We start from the raw sequence: 21,317 nt of genomic DNA, 5'->3' as shown, positions 1-21,317 counted from the left end.
TGATCGCAATTTGAACGCACAGAGATACCGTGACGAGCTCCTGAGGCCCATCGTCGTGCCATTAATCCGCCACCATCACCTCATGTTTCAGCATAATAATGCACGGCCCCATGTAGCAAAGATCTGTAGACAAATCCTGGAAGCTGAAAATGTCCCAGTTCTTTCATGGCCTGCATACTCACCAGACATGTCACCCATTGAGCATGTTTGGGATGCTCTGGATCGACGTTTACAACAGCGCGTTCCAGTTCCTGCCAATATCCAGAAACTTTACACAGCTATTGAAGAGGAGTGGGACAACATTCTACAGGCCACAATACCTGTGTAATGATCATGCTGTTTAATCAGCGTCTTGATATGCCACACCTGTCAGGTGGATGGATTATCTTGGCAAAGGAGAAATGCTAGCATATTGACATGCATATTGGTATTAAAAGACAGAAAAAAATTGTCTCGAACCATATGAGGCGAGATTCTCTGGTCTGGTGAGACCGGTGTTTAGGCAAATAATTACAGACTGTATAATTGAAATATAAACAGGACAAAAAAGACAATAATGTAATAGAATAGAAACATAATAGACTAGAACAGAACAGTTGATCAAGGCTGTTAAACACTAAACATGACTGCAGTGATAAACACTAGACATGACTACAGCCTGTTTATGGTCTGGTTAAATCTGAATTTCTTGAGAATTAAAAAGGTGTTCCTCATCGTTCGATTTTGGGTCCGTTATTGTTCACTTTGTATATTAATGACATAGGAAACACTGACAGAGAGGGCCATTTCACTACTAGTCCTTAGGAAACTTTGCAGTATTTTGTTTTTTTAATGTATTATTTCTTACATTCTTAGACCGGAAAACCTTACCTGTGGCTCAGTTGGTAGAGCATGGTGTGTGCAACGCCAGGGTTGTGGGTTCGATTCCCACAGGGGGTCAGTACAAAAAAAATGCATGAAATGAAATCTATGCATTCACTACTGTAAGTCGCTCTGGATAAGAGCGTCTGCTAAATGACGTAAATGTAAAATGTACATATTCTTACTCCATCCTTTTAGATTTGTGTGTATAAGGTAGTTGTTGTGGAACTGTTAGATTACATGTTAGATATTGCTACACTGTTGAAACTAGAAGCACAAGCATTTCGCTACACTCGCAATAACATCTGCTAACCATGTGTAAGTGGCAAATAACATTTGATTTGATTTGATTTGGCTGTTAATACTTGTAACATTAATCTCTATGTAGATGACACAGTTTTGTATTTCTGTGCCGCCTCGGTGCAGCAGGCCATTCATGAACTTCAACATGACTTTGATTCAATTCAGAAATCACTTACAGATCTTAAATTAGTGTTAAATACCAAGCAAAACCAAGCTTATGCTGTTCTCTAGGTCACGAAATGTTGACCCTGAGGATCTACATATTTAAATGGAGTCCATATTGAGCTTGTTTCTCAATATAAGTACCTGGGTGTCTGGATTGATGACAAGTTGTCCTTAACGCATATAGAAAATCTGACTAAGAAGCTAAGATTGTTTTTTTATATTGAAATAAATAATGCCTTAGTATTAAAAATAGTAGAAAGATTGTTCAAACAACACTTCTCCCTGTATTGGATTTCGGTAATATTGTTTACATGCATTTGGTAACCTCTGTTGTAAAACCCTTGGACACAGTCTACCATTCCGCAATACGTTTTTTTATCACAGGAGACAATATTAGGATTCATCATTGTAGTCTGTATAAAATGTAGGATGGACCTCTCTGTCTGTAAGAAGAGTGCTGCTTTCTCTTTAATTTATTTACAAAGCAATCTTATGTAACATCATTAATTAACTTTCCATTAGAACTGCGGCATAGCCAGTTGCTATCAACACATATCTTACAACTACATTAAAGTAAATCAACGTTTTTGAAAATAACGTTATCTAACCAGTCATCAAACAATGTTACCGGTATATGCAGTTATCATAGCCAGCAAGGCAGGCAGGCAGCCAGCCAGCCAGCCAGCCAGCAAGCCAAAGTTAGTTATTTTAGCCTGCTAGCTATCCTAGCCAGATAGCTAGCAGGTTGACACGGTTGACATAGCTGAGTAGTAAGCCAGAGAACAACTAGGCTAGCACAGGCAGGAACCCACAGAAAACAACAACACAAAAAAATCTAGGAGATATAAAGTAGAGAGAGCGGAGACTTACCGATTGACGGCTGAGTTAGCTGCCAAAGAAGAGCAAAAGGAGAGGCCTTCAGAAGTGAGAGGCCGTTTCACCGGCCGAGGGAGAGTCAGCTAATCCAATATCGAATATAGTGAGGTAAATCCTGAATTTATCCAGTTTATCTCACTCACTGCTGACACTCGCGATGTACCGGTAGGTTGGCACAGCACCTGGTTTCAGTCTCCTTCTGAATCCTGTATTACACTGATTATACCAACACATCCAAGTCCTCCGGGGGTGAAATGATAGCATACAGTAGATGTGTGCACGTATCCCTTACTCCAATCCGCTCACTTCAAACGGACAAAACCGGTACCACTTCCAAGCTAGCTTCTCGTTTTTGAGCCACAAATGAGTCTCGTAACCCCATCCTTGTGGTTATTACTGAACTCGGTGTTCGACTACCACTACCAAACGTACAGGAGAAGAGGAGATGCAGTTTTTCCGCATTAAGTTATATGGTTTCTTCTTCGTGGATGTACATAGTAGCTCACCAGTGCCAACACTTGGTTTGGAATGTATTTGCATGCTAGTATGGCTTATAGCTAACATTAGCCAGCTGGAACTAGCTAGGTAGCACCGGTTCTCCATATGACGTTGAGAAATAGTGCATTGTGGGTAGTTCCGCAGATATCCGGAAATAAGTTTAATAAATATGTAAAAACGCTAAAACATAACTATGTTTGTAGTTATAGGTAACCATATCGTGACTACAGCTAAGTTACTAAGTCTTTGACCACACTGTGTTGACCACACTGTTTGACCACACTCATGCTTCTACAGCAGGTATTTTTATTTATATATTTGGCGTACCCCAGGGGTACGTGCAATGCCGTCAGGGGAACGCCAAATAAAAATGTGATTCACATTAAATATACTTCAACTGTATATATATATATATACAGTTGAAGTCAGAAGTTTACATACACCTTCGCCAAATATATTTAAACTCAGTTTTTCACAATTCCTGACATTTAATCCTAGTAAAAATCCCCTGTCTTAGGTCAGTTAGGATCACCACTTTCTTTTAAGAAGGTGACATGTCAGAATAATAGTAGAGAGAATGATTTATTTCAGCTTTTATTTCTTTCATCACATTCCCAGTGGGTCAGAAGTTTACATACACTCAATTTGTATTTGGTAGCATTGCCCTTAAATTGTTTAACTTGGGTCAAATGCCTACGCCCAGAACCAGGCCTCCTGCATGTCTTCCTATCCTGGTCAAGCCCGTGCCTCCTCCACGGACCAGTCCTCCAGTGGGTCTCCCTATCCTGGTCAAGCCCGTGCCTCCTCCACGGACCAGTCCTCCAGTGGGTCTCCTCATCCTGGTCAAGCCTGTGCCTCCGGTGGATCCCTCCACCCTGGTCTCTCCTGTGCCGCCTCCTCAAACCAGGCCTCCAGCGGGTCTCCCCAGCCTGGTGAGTCCAGGGCCTGCGCACAGAGCCAGGCCTCCTTCATGTCTCCCCAGCCTGGTGAATCCTGAGCCGGATCTGCCAGAGTGGCCCGCCGTGCCGGATCTGCCAGAGTGGCCCGCCATGCCGGAGCTGCCAGAGTGGCCCACCTGTCCGGAGCTGCCGGAGTGGCCCAACTGTCCGGAGCTGCCAGAGTGGCCCACTTGTTCAGCGCAGCCAGAGTGGCCCGTCTGCCCGGAGCTGCCAGAGTGGCCCGTCTGCCCGGAGCTGCCAGAGTGGCCCGTCTGCCCGGAGCTGCCAGAGTGGCCCGTCTGCCCGGAGCTGCCAGAGTGGCCCGTCTGCCCGGAGCTGCCAGAGTGGCCCGTCTGCCCGGATCAGCCAGAGTGGCCCGTCTGCCCGGATCAGCCAGAGTGGCCCGTCTGCCCGGATCAGCCAGAGTGGCCCGTCTGCCCGGATCAGCCATCGCCGCCTGCCAGCCGGGCGCAGCCATCACCGCCCGCCACCCAGGCGCAGCAAAGGACACCCGCCAGCCGGGCGCAGCCAGGGTCGTCCGCCAGCCGGGCGCAGCCATCGCCGCCCGCCAGCCGGGCGCAGCAAGGGTCGCCCGCCAGCCGGGCGCAACAAGGGTCGTCCGCCAGCCGGGCGCAACAAGGGTCGCCCGCCAGCCGGGCGAAGCCAGGGTCGCCCACCAGACCTTCGGCGCGGCCAGGTGCGCCACCTAAGAGGGCGACGCCAAGGGTGGGGCAGAGGCTACGTCCCGCACCTGAGCTGCCGCCGTAAGAGGGCCCATCCAGACCCTCCCCTTCAGTGTCAGGTTTTGTGGCCGGAGTCCGCACCTTAGAGGGGGGGGGGGGGGGGGGTACTGTAACGTCCTGGCCATAGAGAGGGGTTTTTTGTTCTTTATTTTGGTTAGGCCAGGGTGTTACATTGGGTGGGCGTTCTATGTTCTGTTTCTATGTGTTTGTATTTCTTTGTTTTGGGCCGTGTGTGGCTCCCAATTCAGGCACAGCTGAAGTTCGTTGCTGTTGATTGGGAGTCACACATAAGTGCATGTTTTTCCGTTGGGGTTTGTGGGTAATTGTTTCTGTTCAGTGTGTTAGCTGTCAGTACTGTTTGGCTGTCGGTTTTTTCTTGTTTTGTAGTTGTATAGTGTTCTTTCTGAATTAAATTATGATGAACACTAACTCCGCTGCATTTTGGTCCACTCTCTCTAAAGACAGCCGTTACAATTATAAGTGAAATAATCTGTCTGTAAACAATTGTTGGAAAAATTACTTGTGTCATGCACAAAGTAGATGTCCTAACCGACTTGCCAAAACTATAGTTTATAAACAAGAAATGTGTGGAGTGGTTGAAAAACGAGTTTTAATGACTCCAACCTAAGTGTATGTAAACTTCAACTGTATATCTATATATAGAGGGTTTAATGTTATTTTGGCAGTGAAACGAGTGAAACCTATATATATATATATATATATATATATAGTTTAAAAATTCACATTTTCAAACAGTCCATTTATATTTTCCGACGGGGCTATACATTTGGGTGAGGTTTTTTTCTCGCCTGATTAGCCTCGTTTCACGGCCAAAAATAAATTAAACCATCTAGTGTTCAGTGAAGTAACAACACAATGTCAAATACAGGTAGCCTAGTCAAATAATTAATATCCAATCACATTAACCATTACTCTCTCGATGGGAATTCCACTAACGGTCCGTATATAGCCAAACGTAGCTGCTGCTCATTCCGTTTGCTCGAAAATGGAGAAATGGTTAAACAAAGTAAGGCCTGTGTCCATAGAGACACATACCAGCTCTACTGGCAGTACTACACCTGCATCTGTCTACGACACAAGTTGTTCTGCTTCCACGAGCACATCTAATGCTATAATCAGTAATTCTACATTTGTTGTTAGCCCAGCTAGCACGGACAGCAACAGTTGTGAATCTGAAGAGTTACTGCCCCCTTTACCCGGGAAAGCACCGAACAACAGACAGGGACGTTGGACCATCGAAGAGGCGCAAATATGATGAGAACTACATTGATTTGGGGTTCACTTATATTGGGAATAGTGCCTTTCCTCAGCCACAGTGTGTTATATGTGCAAAAGTACTATTTCACAACTCGATTAAACCTTCACTCTCGCACAGACATTTAGAAACAAAACATGCCAACTTGAAAAATAAGCCACAGGAGTTTTTTGAGCGAGAATTAAGACGACTTTCGAGTAGTAAGACATTTATAAACGCAACAGATACAATTAATAAGAAGGGGCTAGAAGAGTCTTATATGGTGAGCTACCGAGTGGCTAGGACAGGCAAGCCCCATACTATTGTGGAGGACTTAATTCTTCCTGCTGCCACAGATATGGCTGGGACAATGCAAAAGCCATGACAGGGAGACATATTGGGGTGGTAACGAGTGTGCAAGCAGTTGCTCCCGACACCACTTGGGTTCACTGCAGCATCCACCGAGAGGCTCTTGCTGCCAAGGGAATGCCTGACAGCTTGAAAGACGTTTTGAACACTACAGTGAAAATGGTTAACTTTGTTTAAGCAAGGACCTGAACTCTCGTGTATTTTCTGCATTATGCAATGATATGGGCAGCGACCATGTAATGATTTTACAACATACAGAAGTGCGCTGGTTATCAAGGGGCAAAGTATTGACACGTTTTTTTTAATTGAGAGACGAGCTAAAAGTTTTCTTTACTGACCATAATTTTCACTTGTCTGACCGCTTGCATGATGATTAGTTTCTCACACGACTGGCCTATCTGGGTGATGTTTTTTCTCACCTGAATGATCTGAATCTAGGATTACAGGGACTCTCTGCAACTATATTCAATGTGCGGGACAAAATTGAGGCTATGATTAAGAAGTTTGCATTAAGGGACAACACACAGGTCTTTTCATCATTGTATGATTTTTTTGTGTGCAAATGAACTCAAGCTTACAGACAATGTCAAATGTGATATAGCGAAGCACCGGAGTGAGTTGGGTGATCAATAATGCAGGTACTTTCCTGGAACGGACGACACAAACAACTGGATTCGTTATCCCTTTCATGCCCTGCCACCAGTCCACTTACCGATATCTGAACAAGAGCCTCATCGAAATTGCTACAAGAGGTTCTGTGAAAATTGAATTAATCAGAAGCCACTGACAGATTTCTGGATAGGGCTGCGCTCAGAGTATCCTGCCTTGGCAAATCACGCTGTTAAGACACTGATGCCCTTTGTAACCACGTACCTATGTGAGAGTGGATTCTCGGCCCTCACTAGCATGAATACTAAATACAGGCACATAGACATATCTGATATTGGCAGGGAGACAGAACCACGACTCGTCAGTGAAGAGCACTTTTGCCAATCCTGTCTGGTCCAGCGACGGTGGGTTTGTGCCCATAGGCGACGTTGTTGCCGGTGATGTCGGGTGAGGACCTGCCTTACAACAGGCCTACAATCCCTCAGTCCAGCCTCTCTCAGCCTATTGCGGACAGTCTGAGCACTGATGGAGGGATTGTGCGTTCCTGGTGTAACTCGGGCAGTTGTTGTTGCCATCCTGTACCTGTCCCGCAGGTGTGATGTTCGGATGTACTGATCCTGTGCAGGTGTTGTTATACGTGGTCTGCCACTGCGAGGACGATCAGCTGTCTGTCCTGTCTCCCTGTAGGGCTGTCTTAGGCGTCTCGCAGTACAGACATTGCAATTTATTGCCCTGGCCACATCTGCAGTCCTCATGCCTCCTTGCAGCATGCCTAAGGCACGTTCACGCAGATGAGCAGGGATCCTGGGCATCTTTCATTTGGTGTTTTTCAGAGTCAGTAGAAAGGCCTCTTTAGTGTCCTAAGTTTTCATAACTGTGACCTTAATTGCCTACTGTCTGTAAGCTGTTAGTGTCTTAACGACCGTTCCACAGGTGCATGTTCATTAATTGTTTATGGTTCATTGAACAAGCATGGGAAACAGTGTTTAAACCCTTTACAATGAAGATCTGTGAAGTAATTTGGATTTTTACGAATTATCTTTGAAAGACAGGGTCCTGAAAAAGGGACGTTTCTTTTTTTGCTGAGTTTAGATGAAAGGTGTGTTTTATTTTTTATTTAACTAGGCAAGTCAGTTAAGAACAAATTCTTATATACAATGACAGCCTACCAGAAGGCGAAAGGCCTCCTGCGGGTACGGGGATTAAAAATAATAATATAGGACAAAACACACATCACAACGAGAGAGAACACAACACTACATAAAGAGAGACAACACAACACTACATACCGAGAGACACCACAACACTACATAAAGAGAGAGAACACAACACTACATAAAGAGAGACCTAAGACAACATCATAGCATGGCAGCAACACGTGTCACGGTTGTCTGAAGAATGGGACCAAGGCGCAGCATGTATATCGTTCCACATTTTATTATAAATGTGAAACTATGCAAGACATACAAATAAACTAATGAACAAAAACAACAAACCGTGATGAAGAGGTGCAACATACACTTACTCAAAATAATCTCCCACAAACACAAGGTGGGGAAAAACAATCCCCAATTAGAGACAATGATGACCAGCTGCCTCTAATTGGCGATCATCCCAACAAAAAAAACATAGAAATACAACAACTAGAACCCCACATAGAAATACATAAACTAGACAAAACCCCCAACATAGAAAAAATAAACTAGAACCAATATAGATATAAATAAATGAGACAAAACCCTCTGTCACGCCCTGACCTACTCCACCATAGAAAAATAAAAACTTTCCATGAGCAGGACGTGACAACATGACAACACAGCATGGTAGGAACACAACATGACAACACAGCATGGTAGCAACACAACATGACAACACAGCATGGTAGCAACACAACATGACAACACAACATGGCAGCAACACAACATGACAACAACACGGTAGCAGCACAACGTGGTAGCAGCACAAAACATGGTACAACATTATTGGGCACAGACAACAACACAAAGGTCTAGAAGGTAGATTTAGTTTGATTTGGATTACTGTGATTTGGGTTTCAATGGAATCAAAAGCAGAACAGAAAACAGTGAATGTACTGTAAAGGGGCTCCGTTCATGGCCTTTAGAAGACTGGGGGTTTGTTGAGCAAAATGATTTACATTATTATTCCTGTTCTAGATGAATCAGACAGAGAGACAGGGACAGAGGTTCTATTCCTGTTCTAGATGAATCAGACAGAGAGACAGGGACAGAGGTTCTATTCCTGTTCTAGTTGAATCAGACAGAGAGACAGGGACAGAGGTTCTATTCCTGTTCTAGTTGAATCAGACAGAGAGACAGGGACAGAGGTTCTATTCCTGTTCTAGTTGAATCAGACAGAGAGACAGGGACAGAGGTTCTATTCCTGTTCTAGTTGAATCAGACAGAGAGACAGGGACAGAGGTTCTATTCCTGTTGAATCAGACAGAGAGACAGGGACAGAGGTTCTATTCCTGTTCTAGTTGAATCAGACAGAGAGACAGGGACAGAGGTTCTATTCCTGTTGAATCAGACAGAGAGACAGGGACAGAGGTTCTATTCCTGTTGAATCAGACAGAGAGACAGGGACAGAGGTTCTATTCCTGTTCTAGATGAATCAGACAGAGAGACAGGGACAGAGGTTCTATTCCTGTTCTAGTTGAATCAGACAGAGAGACAGGGACAGAGGTTCTATTCCTGTTCTAGTTGAATCAGACAGAGAGACAGGGACAGAGGTTCTATTCCTGTTCTAGATTAATCAGACAGAGAGACAGGGACAGAGGTTCTATTCCTGTTGTAGTTGAATCAGACAGAGAGACAGGGACAGAGGTTCTATTCCTGTTGAATCAGACAGAGAGACAGGGACAGAGGTTCTATTCCTGTTCTAGTTGAATCAGACAGAGAGACAGGGACAGAGGTTCTATTCCTGTTCTAGTTGAATCAGACAGAGAGACAGGGACAGAGGTTCTATTCCTGTTGAATCAGACAAAGAGACAGGGACAGAGGTTCTATATCTGTTGAATCAGACAGAGAGACAGGGACAGAGGTTCTATTCCTGTTGAATCAGACAGAGAGACAGGGACAGAGGTTCTATTCCTGTTGAATCAGACAGAGAGACAGGGACAGAGGTTCTATTCCTGTTGTAGTTGAATCAGACAGAGAGACAGGGACAGAGGTTCTATTCCTGTTCTAGATGAATCAGACAGAGAGACAGGGACAGAGGTTATATTCCTGTTCTAGATGAATCAGACAGAGAGACAGGGTCAGAGGTTCTATTCCTGTTGAATCAGACAGAGAGACAGGGACAGAGGTTCTATTCCTGTTCTAGTTGAATCAGACAGAGAGACAGGGACAGAGGTTCTATTCCTGTTGAATCAGACAGAGAGACAGGGACAGAGGTTCTATTCCTGTTCTAGTTGAATCAGACAGAGAGACAGGGACAGAGGTTCTATTCCTGTTCTAGATGAATCAGACAGAGAGACAGGGACAGAGGTTCTATTCCTGTTGAATCAGACAGAGAGACAGGGACAGAGGTTCTATTCCTGTTGAATCAGACAGAGAGACAGGGACAGAGGTTCTATTCCTGTTGAATCAGACAGAGAGACAGGGACAGAGGTTATATTCCTGTTGTAGTTGAATCAGACAGAGAGACAGGGACAGAGGTTCTATTCCTGTTGAATCAGACAGAGAGACAGGGACAGAGGTTCTATTCCTGTTCTAGTTGAATCAGACAGAGAGACAGGGACAGAGGTTCTATTCCTGTTGAATCAGACAGAGAGACAGGGACAGAGGTTCTATTCCTGTTGAATCAGACAGAGAGACAGGGACAGAGGTTCTATTCCTGTTGAATCAGACAGAGAGACAGGGACTGAGGTTCTGTTCCTGTTGTAGTTGAATCAGACAGACAGGGACAGAGGTTCTATTCCTGTTCTAGATGAATCAGACAGAGAGACAGGGACAGAGGTTCTATTCCTGTTGAATCAGACAGAGAGACAGGGACAGAGGTTCTGTTCCTGTTCTAGTTGAATCAGACAGAGAGACAGGGACAGAGGTTCTATTCCTGTTCTAGTTGAATCAGACAGAGAGACATGGACAGAGGTTCTATTCCTGTTGAATCAGACAGAGAGACAGGGATACAGGTTCTATTCCTGTTCTAGTTGAAACAGACAGAGAGACAGGGACAGATGTTCTATTCCTGTTGTATCAGACAGAGAGACAGGGACAGAGGTTCTATTCCTGTTCTAGATGAATCAGACAGAGAGACAGAGACAGAGGTTCTATTCCTGTTCTAGTTGAATCAGACAGAGAGACAAGGACAGAGGTTCTATTCCTGTTGAATCAGACAGAGAGACAGGGTCAGAGGTTCTATTCCTGTTGAATCAGACAGAGAGACAGGGACAGAGGTTCTATTCCTGTTCTAGATTAATCAGACAGAGAGACAGGGACATGAGGTTCTATTCCTGTTGTAGTTGAATCAGACAGAGAGGCAGGGACAGAGGTTCTATTCCTGTTGTAGTTGAATCAGACAGAGAGACAGGGACAGAGGTTCTATTCCTGTTGAATCAGACAGAGAGACAGGGACAGAGGTTCTATTCCTTTTCTAGTTGAATCAGACAGAGAGACAGGGACAGAGGTTCTATTCCTGTTCTAGATGAATCATACAGAGAGATATGGACAGAGGTTCTATTCCTGTTCTAGTTGAATCAGACAGAGAGACAGGGACAGAGGTTCTATTCCTGTTCTAGATGAATCAGACAGAGAGACAGGGACAGAGGTTCTATTCCTGTTCTAGATGAATCAGACAGAGAGACAGGGACAGAGGTTCTATTCCTGTTCTAGATGAATCAGACAGAGAGACAGGGACAGAGGTTCTATTCCTGTTCTAGATGAATCAGACAGAGAGACAGGGACAGAGGTTCTATTCCTGTTCTAGATGAATCAGACAGAGAGACAGGGACAGAGGTTCTATTCCTGTTGAATCAGACAGAGAGACAGGGACAGAGGTTCTATTCCTGTTCTAGTTGAATCAGACAGAGAGACAGGGACAGAGGTTCTATTCCTGTTGAATCAGACAGAGAGACAGGGACAGAGGTTCTATTCCTGTTGAATCAGACAGAGAGACAGGGACAGAGGTTCTATTCCTGTTCTAGATGAATCAGACAGAGAGACAGGGACAGAGGTTCTATTCCTGTTCTAGTTGAATCAGACAGAGAGACAGGGACAGAGGTTCTATTCCTGTTCTAGTTGAATCAGACAGAGAGACAGGGACAGAGGTTCTATTCCTGTTCTAGTTGAATCAGACAGAGAGACAGGGACAGAGGTTCTATTCCTGTTCTAGTTGAATCAGACAGAGAGACAGGGACAGAGGTTCTATTCCTGTTGAATCAGACAGAGAGACAGGGACAGAGGTTCTATTCCTGTTCTAGTTGAATCAGACAGAGAGACAGGGACAGAGGTTCTATTCCTGTTCTAGATGAATCAGACAGAGAGACAGGGACAGAGGTTCTATTCCTGTTCTAGTTGAATCAGACAGAGAGACAGGGACAGAGGTTCTATTCCTGTTCTAGATGAATCAGACAGAGAGACAGGGACAGAGGTTCTATTCCTGTTCTAGATGAATCAGACAGAGAGACAGGGACAGAGGTTCTATTCCTGTTCTAGATGAATCAGACAGAGAGACAGGGACAGAGGTTCTATTCCTGTTCTAGTTGAATCAGACAGAGAGACAGGGACAGAGGTTCTATTCCTGTTCTAGTTGAATCAGACAGAGAGACAGGGACAGAGGTTCTATTCCTGTTCTAGATGAATCAGACAGAGAGACAGGGACAGAGGTTCTATTCCTGTTGAATCAGACAGAGAGACAGGGACAGAGGTTCTATTCCTGTTCTAGTTGAATCAGACAGAGAGACAGGGACAGAGGTTCTATTCCTGTTCTAGTTGAATCAGACAGAGAGACAGGGACAGAGGTTCTATTCCTGTTCTAGATGAATCAGACAGAGAGACAGGGACAGAGGTTCTATTCCTGTTCTAGATGAATCAGACAGAGAGACAGGGACAGAGGTTCTATTCCTGTTGAATCAGACAGAGAGACAGGGACAGAGGTTCTATTCCTGTTGAATCAGACAGAGAGACAGGGACAGAGGTTCTATTCCTGTTCTAGATGAATCAGACAGAGAGACAGGGACAGAGGTTCTATTCCTGTTGAATCAGACAGAGAGACAGGGACAGAGGTTCTATTCCTGTTCTAGTTGAATCAGACAGAGAGACAGGGACAGAGGTTCTATTCCTGTTCTAGTTGAATCAGACAGAGAGACAGGGACAGAGGTTCTATTCCTGTTCTAGTTGAATCAGACAGAGAGACAGGGACAGAGGTTCTATTCCTGTTCTAGATGAATCAGACAGAGAGACAGGGACAGAGGTTCTATTCCTGTTCTAGTTGAATCAGACAGAGAGACAGGGACAGAGGTTCTATTCCTGTTCTAGATGAATCAGACAGAGAGACAGGGACAGAGGTTCTATTCCTGTTCTAGATGAATCAGACAGAGAGACAGGGACAGAGGTTCTATTCCTGTTCTAGATGAATCAGACAGAGAGACAGGGACAGAGGTTCTATTCCTGTTCTAGTTGAATCAGACAGAGAGACAGGGACAGAGGTTCTATTCCTGTTGAATCAGACAGAGAGACAGGGACAGAGGTTCTATTCCTGTTCTAGTTGAATCAGACAGAGAGACAGGGACAGAGGTTCTATTCCTGTTGAATCAGACAGAGAGACAGGGACAGAGGTTCTATTCCTGTTCTAGATGAATCAGACAGAGAGACAGGGACAGAGGTTCTATTCCTGTTGAATCAGACAGAGAGACAGGGACAGAGGTTCTATTCCTGTTGAATCAGACAGAGAGACAGGGACAGAGGTTCTATTCCTGTTCTAGTTGAATCAGACAGAGAGACAGGGACAGAGGTTCTATTCCTGTTGAATCAGACAGAGAGACAGGGACAGAGGTTCTATTCCTGTTCTAGTTGAATCAGACAGAGAGACAGGGACAGAGGTTCTATTCCTGTTCTAGATGAATCAGACAGAGAGACAGGGACAGAGGTTCTATTCCTGTTCTAGTTGAATCAGACAGAGAGACAGGGACAGAGGTTCTATTCCTGTTCTAGATGAATCAGACAGAGAGACAGGGACAGAGGTTCTATTCCTGTTCTAGTTGAATCAGACAGAGAGACAGGGACAGAGGTTCTATTCCTGTTCTAGATGAATCAGACAGAGAGACAGGGACAGAGGTTCTATTCCTGTTCTAGATGAATCAGACAGAGAGACAGGGACAGAGGTTCTATTCCTGTTGAATCAGACAGAGAGACAGGGACAGAGGTTCTATTCCTGTTCTAGTTGAATCAGACAGAGAGACAGGGACAGAGGTTCTATTCCTGTTGAATCAGACAGAGAGACAGGGACAGAGGTTCTATTCCTGTTCTAGTTGAATCAGACAGAGAGACAGGGACAGAGGTTCTATTCCTGTTCTAGATGAATCAGACAGAGAGACAGGGACAGAGGTTCTATTCCTGTTCTAGATGAATCAGACAGAGAGACAGGGACAGAGGTTCTATTCCTGTTCTAGTTGAATCAGACAGAGAGACAGGGACAGAGGTTCTATTCCTGTTGAATCAGACAGAGAGACAGGGACAGAGGTTCTATTCCTGTTCTAGTTGAATCAGACAGAGAGACAGGGACAGAGGTTCTATTCCTGTTGAATCAGACAGAGAGACAGGGACAGAGGTTCTATTCCTGTTCTAGATGAATCAGACAGAGAGACAGGGACAGAGGTTCTATTCCTGTTGAATCAGACAGAGAGACAGGGACAGAGGTTCTATTCCTGTTGAATCAGACAGAGAGACAGGGACAGAGGTTCTATTCCTGTTCTAGATGAATCAGACAGAGAGACAGGGACAGAGGTTCTATTCCTGTTGAATCAGACAGAGAGACAGGGACAGAGGTTCTATTCCTGTTCTAGATGAATCAGACAGAGAGACAGGGACAGAGGTTCTATTCCTGTTCTAGTTGAATCAGACAGAGAGACAGGGACAGAGGTTCTATTCCTGTTCTAGATGAATCAGACAGAGAGACAGGGACAGAGGTTCTATTCCTGTTGAATCAGACAGAGAGACAGGGACAGAGGTTCTATTCCTGTTCTAGTTGAATCAGACAGAGAGACAGGGACAGAGGTTCTATTCCTGTTGAATCAGACAGAGAGACAGGGACAGAGGTTCTATTCCTGTTCTAGTTGAATCAGACAGAGAGACAGGGACAGAGGTTCTATTCCTGTTCTAGATGAATCAGACAGAGAGACAGGGACAGAGGTTCTATTCCTGTTCTAGTTGAATCAGACAGAGAGACAGGGACAGAGGTTCTATTCCTGTTGAATCAGACAGAGAGACAGGGACAGAGGTTCTATTCCTGTTCTAGTTGAATCAGACAGAGAGACAGGGACAGAGGTTCTATTCCTGTTGAATCAGACAGAGAGACAGGGACAGAGGTTCTATTCCTGTTGAATCAGACAGAGAGACAGGGACAGAGGTTCTATTCCTGTTCTAGTTGAATCAGACAGAGAGACAGGGACAGAGGTTCTATTCCTGTTGAATCAGACAGAGAGACAGGGACAGAGGTTCTATTCCTGTTCTAGTTGAATCAGACAGAGAGACAGGGACAGAGGTTCTATTCCTGTTGAATCAGACAGAGAGACAGGGACAGAGGTTCTATTCCTGTTCTAGTTGAATCAGACAGAGAGACAGGGACAGAGGTTCTATTCCTGTTCTAGATGAATCAGACAGAGAGACAGGGACAGAGGTTCTATTCCTGTTCTAGTTGAATCAGACAGAGAGACAGGGACAGAGGTTCTATTCCTGTTCTAGTTGAATCAGACAGAGAGACAGGGACAGAGGTTCTATTCCTGTTGAATCAGACAGAGAGACAGGGACAGAGGTTCTATTCCTGTTCTAGTTGAATCAGACAGAGAGACAGGGACAGAGGTTCTATTCCTGTTCTAGATGAATCAGACAGAGAGACAGGGACAGAGGTTCTATTCCTGTTCTAGTTGAATCAGACAGAGAGACAGGGACAGAGGTTCTATTCCTGTTCTAGATGAATCAGACAGAGAGACAGGGACAGAGGTTCTATTCCTGTTCTAGATGAATCAGACAGAGAGACAGGGACAGAGGTTCTATTCCTGTTCTAGTTGAATCAGACAGAGAGACAGGGACAGAGGTTCTATTCCTGTTCTAGTTGAATCAGACAGAGAGACAGGGACAGAGGTTCTATTCCTGTTGAATCAGACAGAGAGACAGGGACAGAGGTTCTATTCCTGTTCTAGTTGAATCAGACAGAGAGACAGGGACAGAGGTTCTATTCCTGTTGAATCAGACAGAGAGACAGGGACAGAGGTTCTATTCCTGTTCTAGTTGAATCAGACAGAGAGACAGGGACAGAGGTTCTATTCCTGTTCTAGATGAATCAGACAGAGAGACAGGGACAGAGGTTCTATTCCTGTTCTAGATGAATCAGACAGAGAGACAGGGACAGAGGTTCTATTCCTGTTCTAGTTGAATCAGACAGAGAGACAGGGACAGAGGTTCTATTCCTGTTGAATCAGACAGAGAGACAGGGACAGAGGTTCTATTCCTGTTCTAGTTGAATCAGACAGAGAGACAGGGACAGAGGTTCTATTCCTGTTGAATCAGACAGAGAGACAGGGACAGAGGTTCTATTCCTGTTCTAGATGAATCAGACAGAGAGACAGGGACAGAGGTTCTATTCCTGTTGAATCAGACAGAGAGACAGGGACAGAGGTTCTATTCCTGTTGAATCAGACAGAGAGACAGGGACAGAGGTTCTATTCCTGTTCTAGATGAATCAGACAGAGAGACAGGGACAGAGGTTCTATTCCTGTTGAATCAGACAGAGAGACAGGGACAGAGGTTCTATTCCTGTTCTAGATGAATCAGACAGAGAGACAGGGACAGAGGTTCTATTCCTGTTCTAGTTGAATCAGACAGAGAGACAGGGACAGAGGTTCTATTCCTGTTCTAGTTGAATCAGACAGAGAGACAGGGACAGAGGTTCTATTCCTGTTGAATCAGACAGAGAGACAGGGACAGAGGTTCTATTCCTGTTCTAGTTGAATCAGACAGAGAGACAGGGACAGAGGTTCTATTCCTGTTGAATCAGACAGAGAGACAGGGACAGAGGTTCTATTCCTGTTCTAGTTGAATCAGACAGAGAGACAGGGACAGAGGTTCTATTCCTGTTCTAGATGAATCAGACAGAGAGACAGGGACAGAGGTTCTATTCCTGTTCTAGTTGAATCAGACAGAGAGACAGGGACAGAGGTTCTATTCCTGTTGAATCAGACAGAGAGACAGGGACAGAGGTTCTATTCCTGTTCTAGTTGAATCAGACAGAGAGACAGGGACAGAGGTTCTATTCCTGTTGAATCAGACAGAGAGACAGGGACAGAGGTTCTATTCCTGTTCTAGATGAATCAGACAGAGAGACAGGGACAGAGGTTCTATTCCTGTTGAATCAGACAGAGAGACAGGGACAGAGGTTCTATTCCTGTTGAATCAGACAGAGAGACAGGGACAGAGGTTCTATTCCTGTTCTAGTTGAATCAGACAGAGAGACAGGGACAGAGGTTCTATTCCTGTTCTAGATGAATCAGACAGAGAGACAGGGACAGAGGTTCTATTCCTGTTCTAGATGAATCAGACAGAGAGACAGGGACAGAGGTTCTATTCCTGTTCTAGATGAATCAGACAGAGAGACAGGGACAGAGGTTCTATTCCTGTTGAATCAGACAGAGAGACAGGGTCAGAGGTTCTATTCCTGTTGAATCAGACAGAGAGACAGGGACAGAGGTTCTATTCCTGTTCTAGATGAATCAGACAGAGAGACAGGGACAGAGGTTCTATTCCTGTTCTAGTTGAATCAGACAGAGAGACAGGGACAGAGGTTCTATTCCTGTTCTAGTTGAATCAGACAGAGAGACAGGGACAGAGGTTCTATTCCTGTTGAATCAGACAGAGAGACAGGGACAGAGGTTCTATTCCTGTTCTAGTTGAATCAGACAGAGAGACAGGGACAGAGGTTCTATTCCTGTTCTAGATGAATCAGACAGAGAGACAGGGACAGAGGTTCTATTCCTGTTCTAGTTGAATCAGACAGAGAGACAGGGACAGAGGTTCTATTCCTGTTCTAGATGAATCAGACAGAGAGACAGGGACAGAGGTTCTATTCCTGTTCTAGATGAATCAGACAGAGAGACAGGGACAGAGGTTCTATTCCTGTTCTAGATGAATCAGACAGAGAGACAGGGACAGAGGTTCTATTCCTGTTCTAGATGAATCAGACAGAGAGACAGGGACAGAGGTTCTATTCCTGTTCTAGTTGAATCAGACAGAGAGACAGGGACAGAGGTTCTATTCCTGTTGAATCAGACAGAGAGACAGGGACAGAGGTTCTATTCCTGTTCTAGATGAATCAGACAGAGAGACAGGGACAGAGGTTCTATTCCTGTTGAATCAGACAGAGAGACAGGGACAGAGGTTCTATTCCTGTTGAATCAGACAGAGAGACAGGGACAGAGGTTCTATTCCTGTTCTAGATGAATCAGACAGAGAGACAGGGACAGAGGTTCTATTCCTGTTGAATCAGACAGAGAGACAGGGACAGAGGTTCTATTCCTGTTCTAGTTGAATCAGACAGAGAGACAGGGACAGAGGTTCTATTCCTGTTCTAGTTGAATCAGACAGAGAGACAGGGACAGAGGTTCTATTCCTGTTCTAGTTGAATCAGACAGAGAGACAGGGACAGAGGTTCTATTCCTGTTGAATCAGACAGAGAGACAGGGACAGAGGTTCTATTCCTGTTCTAGTTGAATCAGACAGAGAGACAGGGACAGAGGTTCTATTCCTGTTCTAGATGAATCAGACAGAGAGACAGGGACAGAGGTTCTATTCCTGTTCTAGTTGAATCAGACAGAGAGACAGGGACAGAGGTTCTATTCCTGTTCTAGATGAATCAGACAGAGAGACAGGGACAGAGGTTCTATTCCTGTTCTAGATGAATCAGACAGAGAGACAGGGACAGAGGTTCTATTCCTGTTCTAGTTGAATCAGACAGAGAGACAGGGACAGAGGTTCTATTCCTGTTGAATCAGACAGAGAGACAGGGACAGAGGTTCTATTCCTGTTCTAGTTGAATCAGACAGAGAGACAGGGACAGAGGTTCTATTCCTGTTGAATCAGACAGAGAGACAGGGACAGAGGTTCTATTCCTGTTCTAGATGAATCAGACAGAGAGACAGGGACAGAGGTTCTATTCCTGTTGAATCAGACAGAGAGACAGGGACAGAGGTTCTATTCCTGTTGAATCAGACAGAGAGACAGGGACAGAGGTTCTATTCCTGTTCTAGTTGAATCAGACAGAGAGACAGGGACAGAGGTTCTATTCCTGTTCTAGATGAATCAGACAGAGAGACAGGGACAGAGGTTCTATTCCTGTTCTAGATGAATCAGACAGAGAGACAGGGACAGAGGTTCTATTCCTGTTCTAGATGAATCAGACAGAGAGACAGGGACAGAGGTTCTATTCCTGTTGAATCAGACAGAGAGACAGGGACAGAGGTTCTATTCCTGTTGAATCAGACAGAGAGACAGGGACAGAGGTTCTATTCCTGTTCTAGATGAATCAGACAGAGAGACAGGGACAGAGGTTCTATTCCTGTTCTAGTTGAATCAGACAGAGAGACAGGGACAGAGGTTCTATTCCTGTTCTAGTTGAATCAGACAGAGAGACAGGGACAGAGGTTCTATTCCTGTTGAATCAGACAGAGAGACAGGGACAGAGGTTCTATTCCTGTTCTAGTTGAATCAGACAGAGAGACAGGGACAGAGGTTCTATTCCTGTTCTAGATGAATCAGACAGAGAGACAGGGACAGAGGTTCTATTCCTGTTCTAGTTGAATCAGACAGAGAGACAGGGACAGAGGTTCTATTCCTGTTCTAGATGAATCAGACAGAGAGACAGGGACAGAGGTTCTATTCCTGTTCTAGATGAATCAGACAGAGAGACAGGGACAGAGGTTCTATTCCTGTTCTAGATGAATCAGACAGAGAGACAGGGACAGAGGTTCTATTCCTGTTCTAGATGAATCAGACAGAGAGACAGGGACAGAGGTTCTATTCCTGTTCTAGTTGAATCAGACAGAGAGACAGGGACAGAGGTTCTATTCCTGTTGAATCAGACAGAGAGACAGGGACAGAGGTTCTATTCCTGTTGAATCAGACAGAGAGACAGGGACAGAGGTTCTATTCCTGTTCTAGATGAATCAGACAGAGAGACAGGGACAGAGGTTCTATTCCTGTTGAATCAGACAGAGAGACAGGGACAGAGGTTCTATTCCTGTTCTAGATGAATCAGACAGAGAGACAGGGACAGAGGTTCTATTCCTGTTCTAGTTGAATCAGACAGAGAGACAGGGACAGAGGTTCTATTCCTGTTCTAGTTGAATCAGACAGAGAGACAGGGACAGAGGTTCTATTCCTGTTGAATCAGACAGAGAGACAGGGACAGAGGTTCTATTCCTGTTCTAGTTGAATCAGACAGAGAGACAGGGACAGAGGTTCTATTCCTGTTGAATCAGACAGAGAGACAGGGACAGAGGTTCTATTCCTGTTCTAGTTGAATCAGACAGAGAGACAGGGACAGAGGTTCTATTCCTGTTCTAGATGAATCAGACAGAGAGACAGGGACAGAGGTTCTATTCCTGTTCTAGTTGAATCAGACAGAGAGACAGGGACAGAGGTTCTATTCCTGTTGAATCAGACAGAGAGACAGGGACAGAGGTTCTATTCCTGTTCTAGTTGAATCAGACAGAGAGACAGGGACAGAGGTTCTATTCCTGTTGAATCAGACAGAGAGACAGGGACAGAGGTTCTATTCCTGTTGAATCAGACAGAGAGACAGGGACAGAGGTTCTATTCCTGTTCTAGTTGAATCAGACAGAGAGACAGGGACAGAGGTTCTATTCCTGTTGAATCAGACAGAGAGACAGGGACAGAGGTTCTATTCCTGTTCTAGTTGAATCAGACAGAGAGACAGGGACAGAGGTTCTATTCCTGTTCTAGATGAATCAGACAGAGAGACAGGGACAGAGGTTCTATTCCTGTTCTAGTTGAATCAGACAGAGAGACAGGGACAGAGGTTCTATTCCTGTTGAATCAGACAGAGAGACAGGGACAGAGGTTCTATTCCTGTTCTAGTTGAATCAGACAGAGAGACAGGGACAGAGGTTCTATTCCTGTTGAATCAGACAGAGAGACAGGGACAGAGGTTCTATTCCTGTTCTAGATGAATCAGACAGAGAGACAGGGACAGAGGTTCTATTCCTGTTGAATCAGACAGAGAGACAGGGACAGAGGTTCTATTCCTGTTGAATCAGACAGAGAGACAGGGACAGAGGTTCTATTCCTGTTCTAGTTGAATCAGACAGAGAGACAGGGACAGAGGTTCTATTCCTGTTCTAGATGAATCAGACAGAGAGACAGGGACAGAGGTTCTATTCCTGTTCTAGATGAATCAGACAGAGAGACAGGGACAGAGGTTCTATTCCTGTTGAATCAGACAGAGAGACAG

The 21,317-nt window shown here is 44.8% G+C and overlaps 1 protein-coding gene across 3 annotated transcripts in view; it reads left to right on the top strand.

Moving 5' to 3' along the window:
* st6galnac3 (ST6 (alpha-N-acetyl-neuraminyl-2,3-beta-galactosyl-1,3)-N-acetylgalactosaminide alpha-2,6-sialyltransferase 3) overlaps window positions 1–21,317 on the top strand; it is a 404,784-nt gene that overhangs the window by 250,750 nt on the left and 132,717 nt on the right. For 2 of the 3 annotated variants that reach the window (XM_014140658.3, XM_082961048.1), the window contains exon 5: window positions 3,407–4,483. The exons of the other annotated variant lie outside the window; for it this stretch is intronic. In XM_014140658.3, coding sequence (XP_013996133.3) covers window positions 3,407–4,409 — 1,003 coding nt within the window. In that variant the 3' untranslated portion in view covers window positions 4,410–4,483. Of the gene's footprint in view, window positions 1–3,406; window positions 4,484–21,317 lie in introns of those variants that run through there. 3 annotated transcript variants of the gene reach the window in all.

This window comes from Salmo salar, chromosome 14 (assembly GCF_965601325.2).
Source record: "Salmo salar chromosome 14, fSalSal1, whole genome shotgun sequence".
Taxonomy (NCBI): Eukaryota; Metazoa; Chordata; class Actinopteri; order Salmoniformes; family Salmonidae; genus Salmo; species Salmo salar.
The sequence above is the reverse complement of the archived record's forward strand: the minus strand, read 5'-3'. Positions and strand labels throughout refer to the sequence as shown.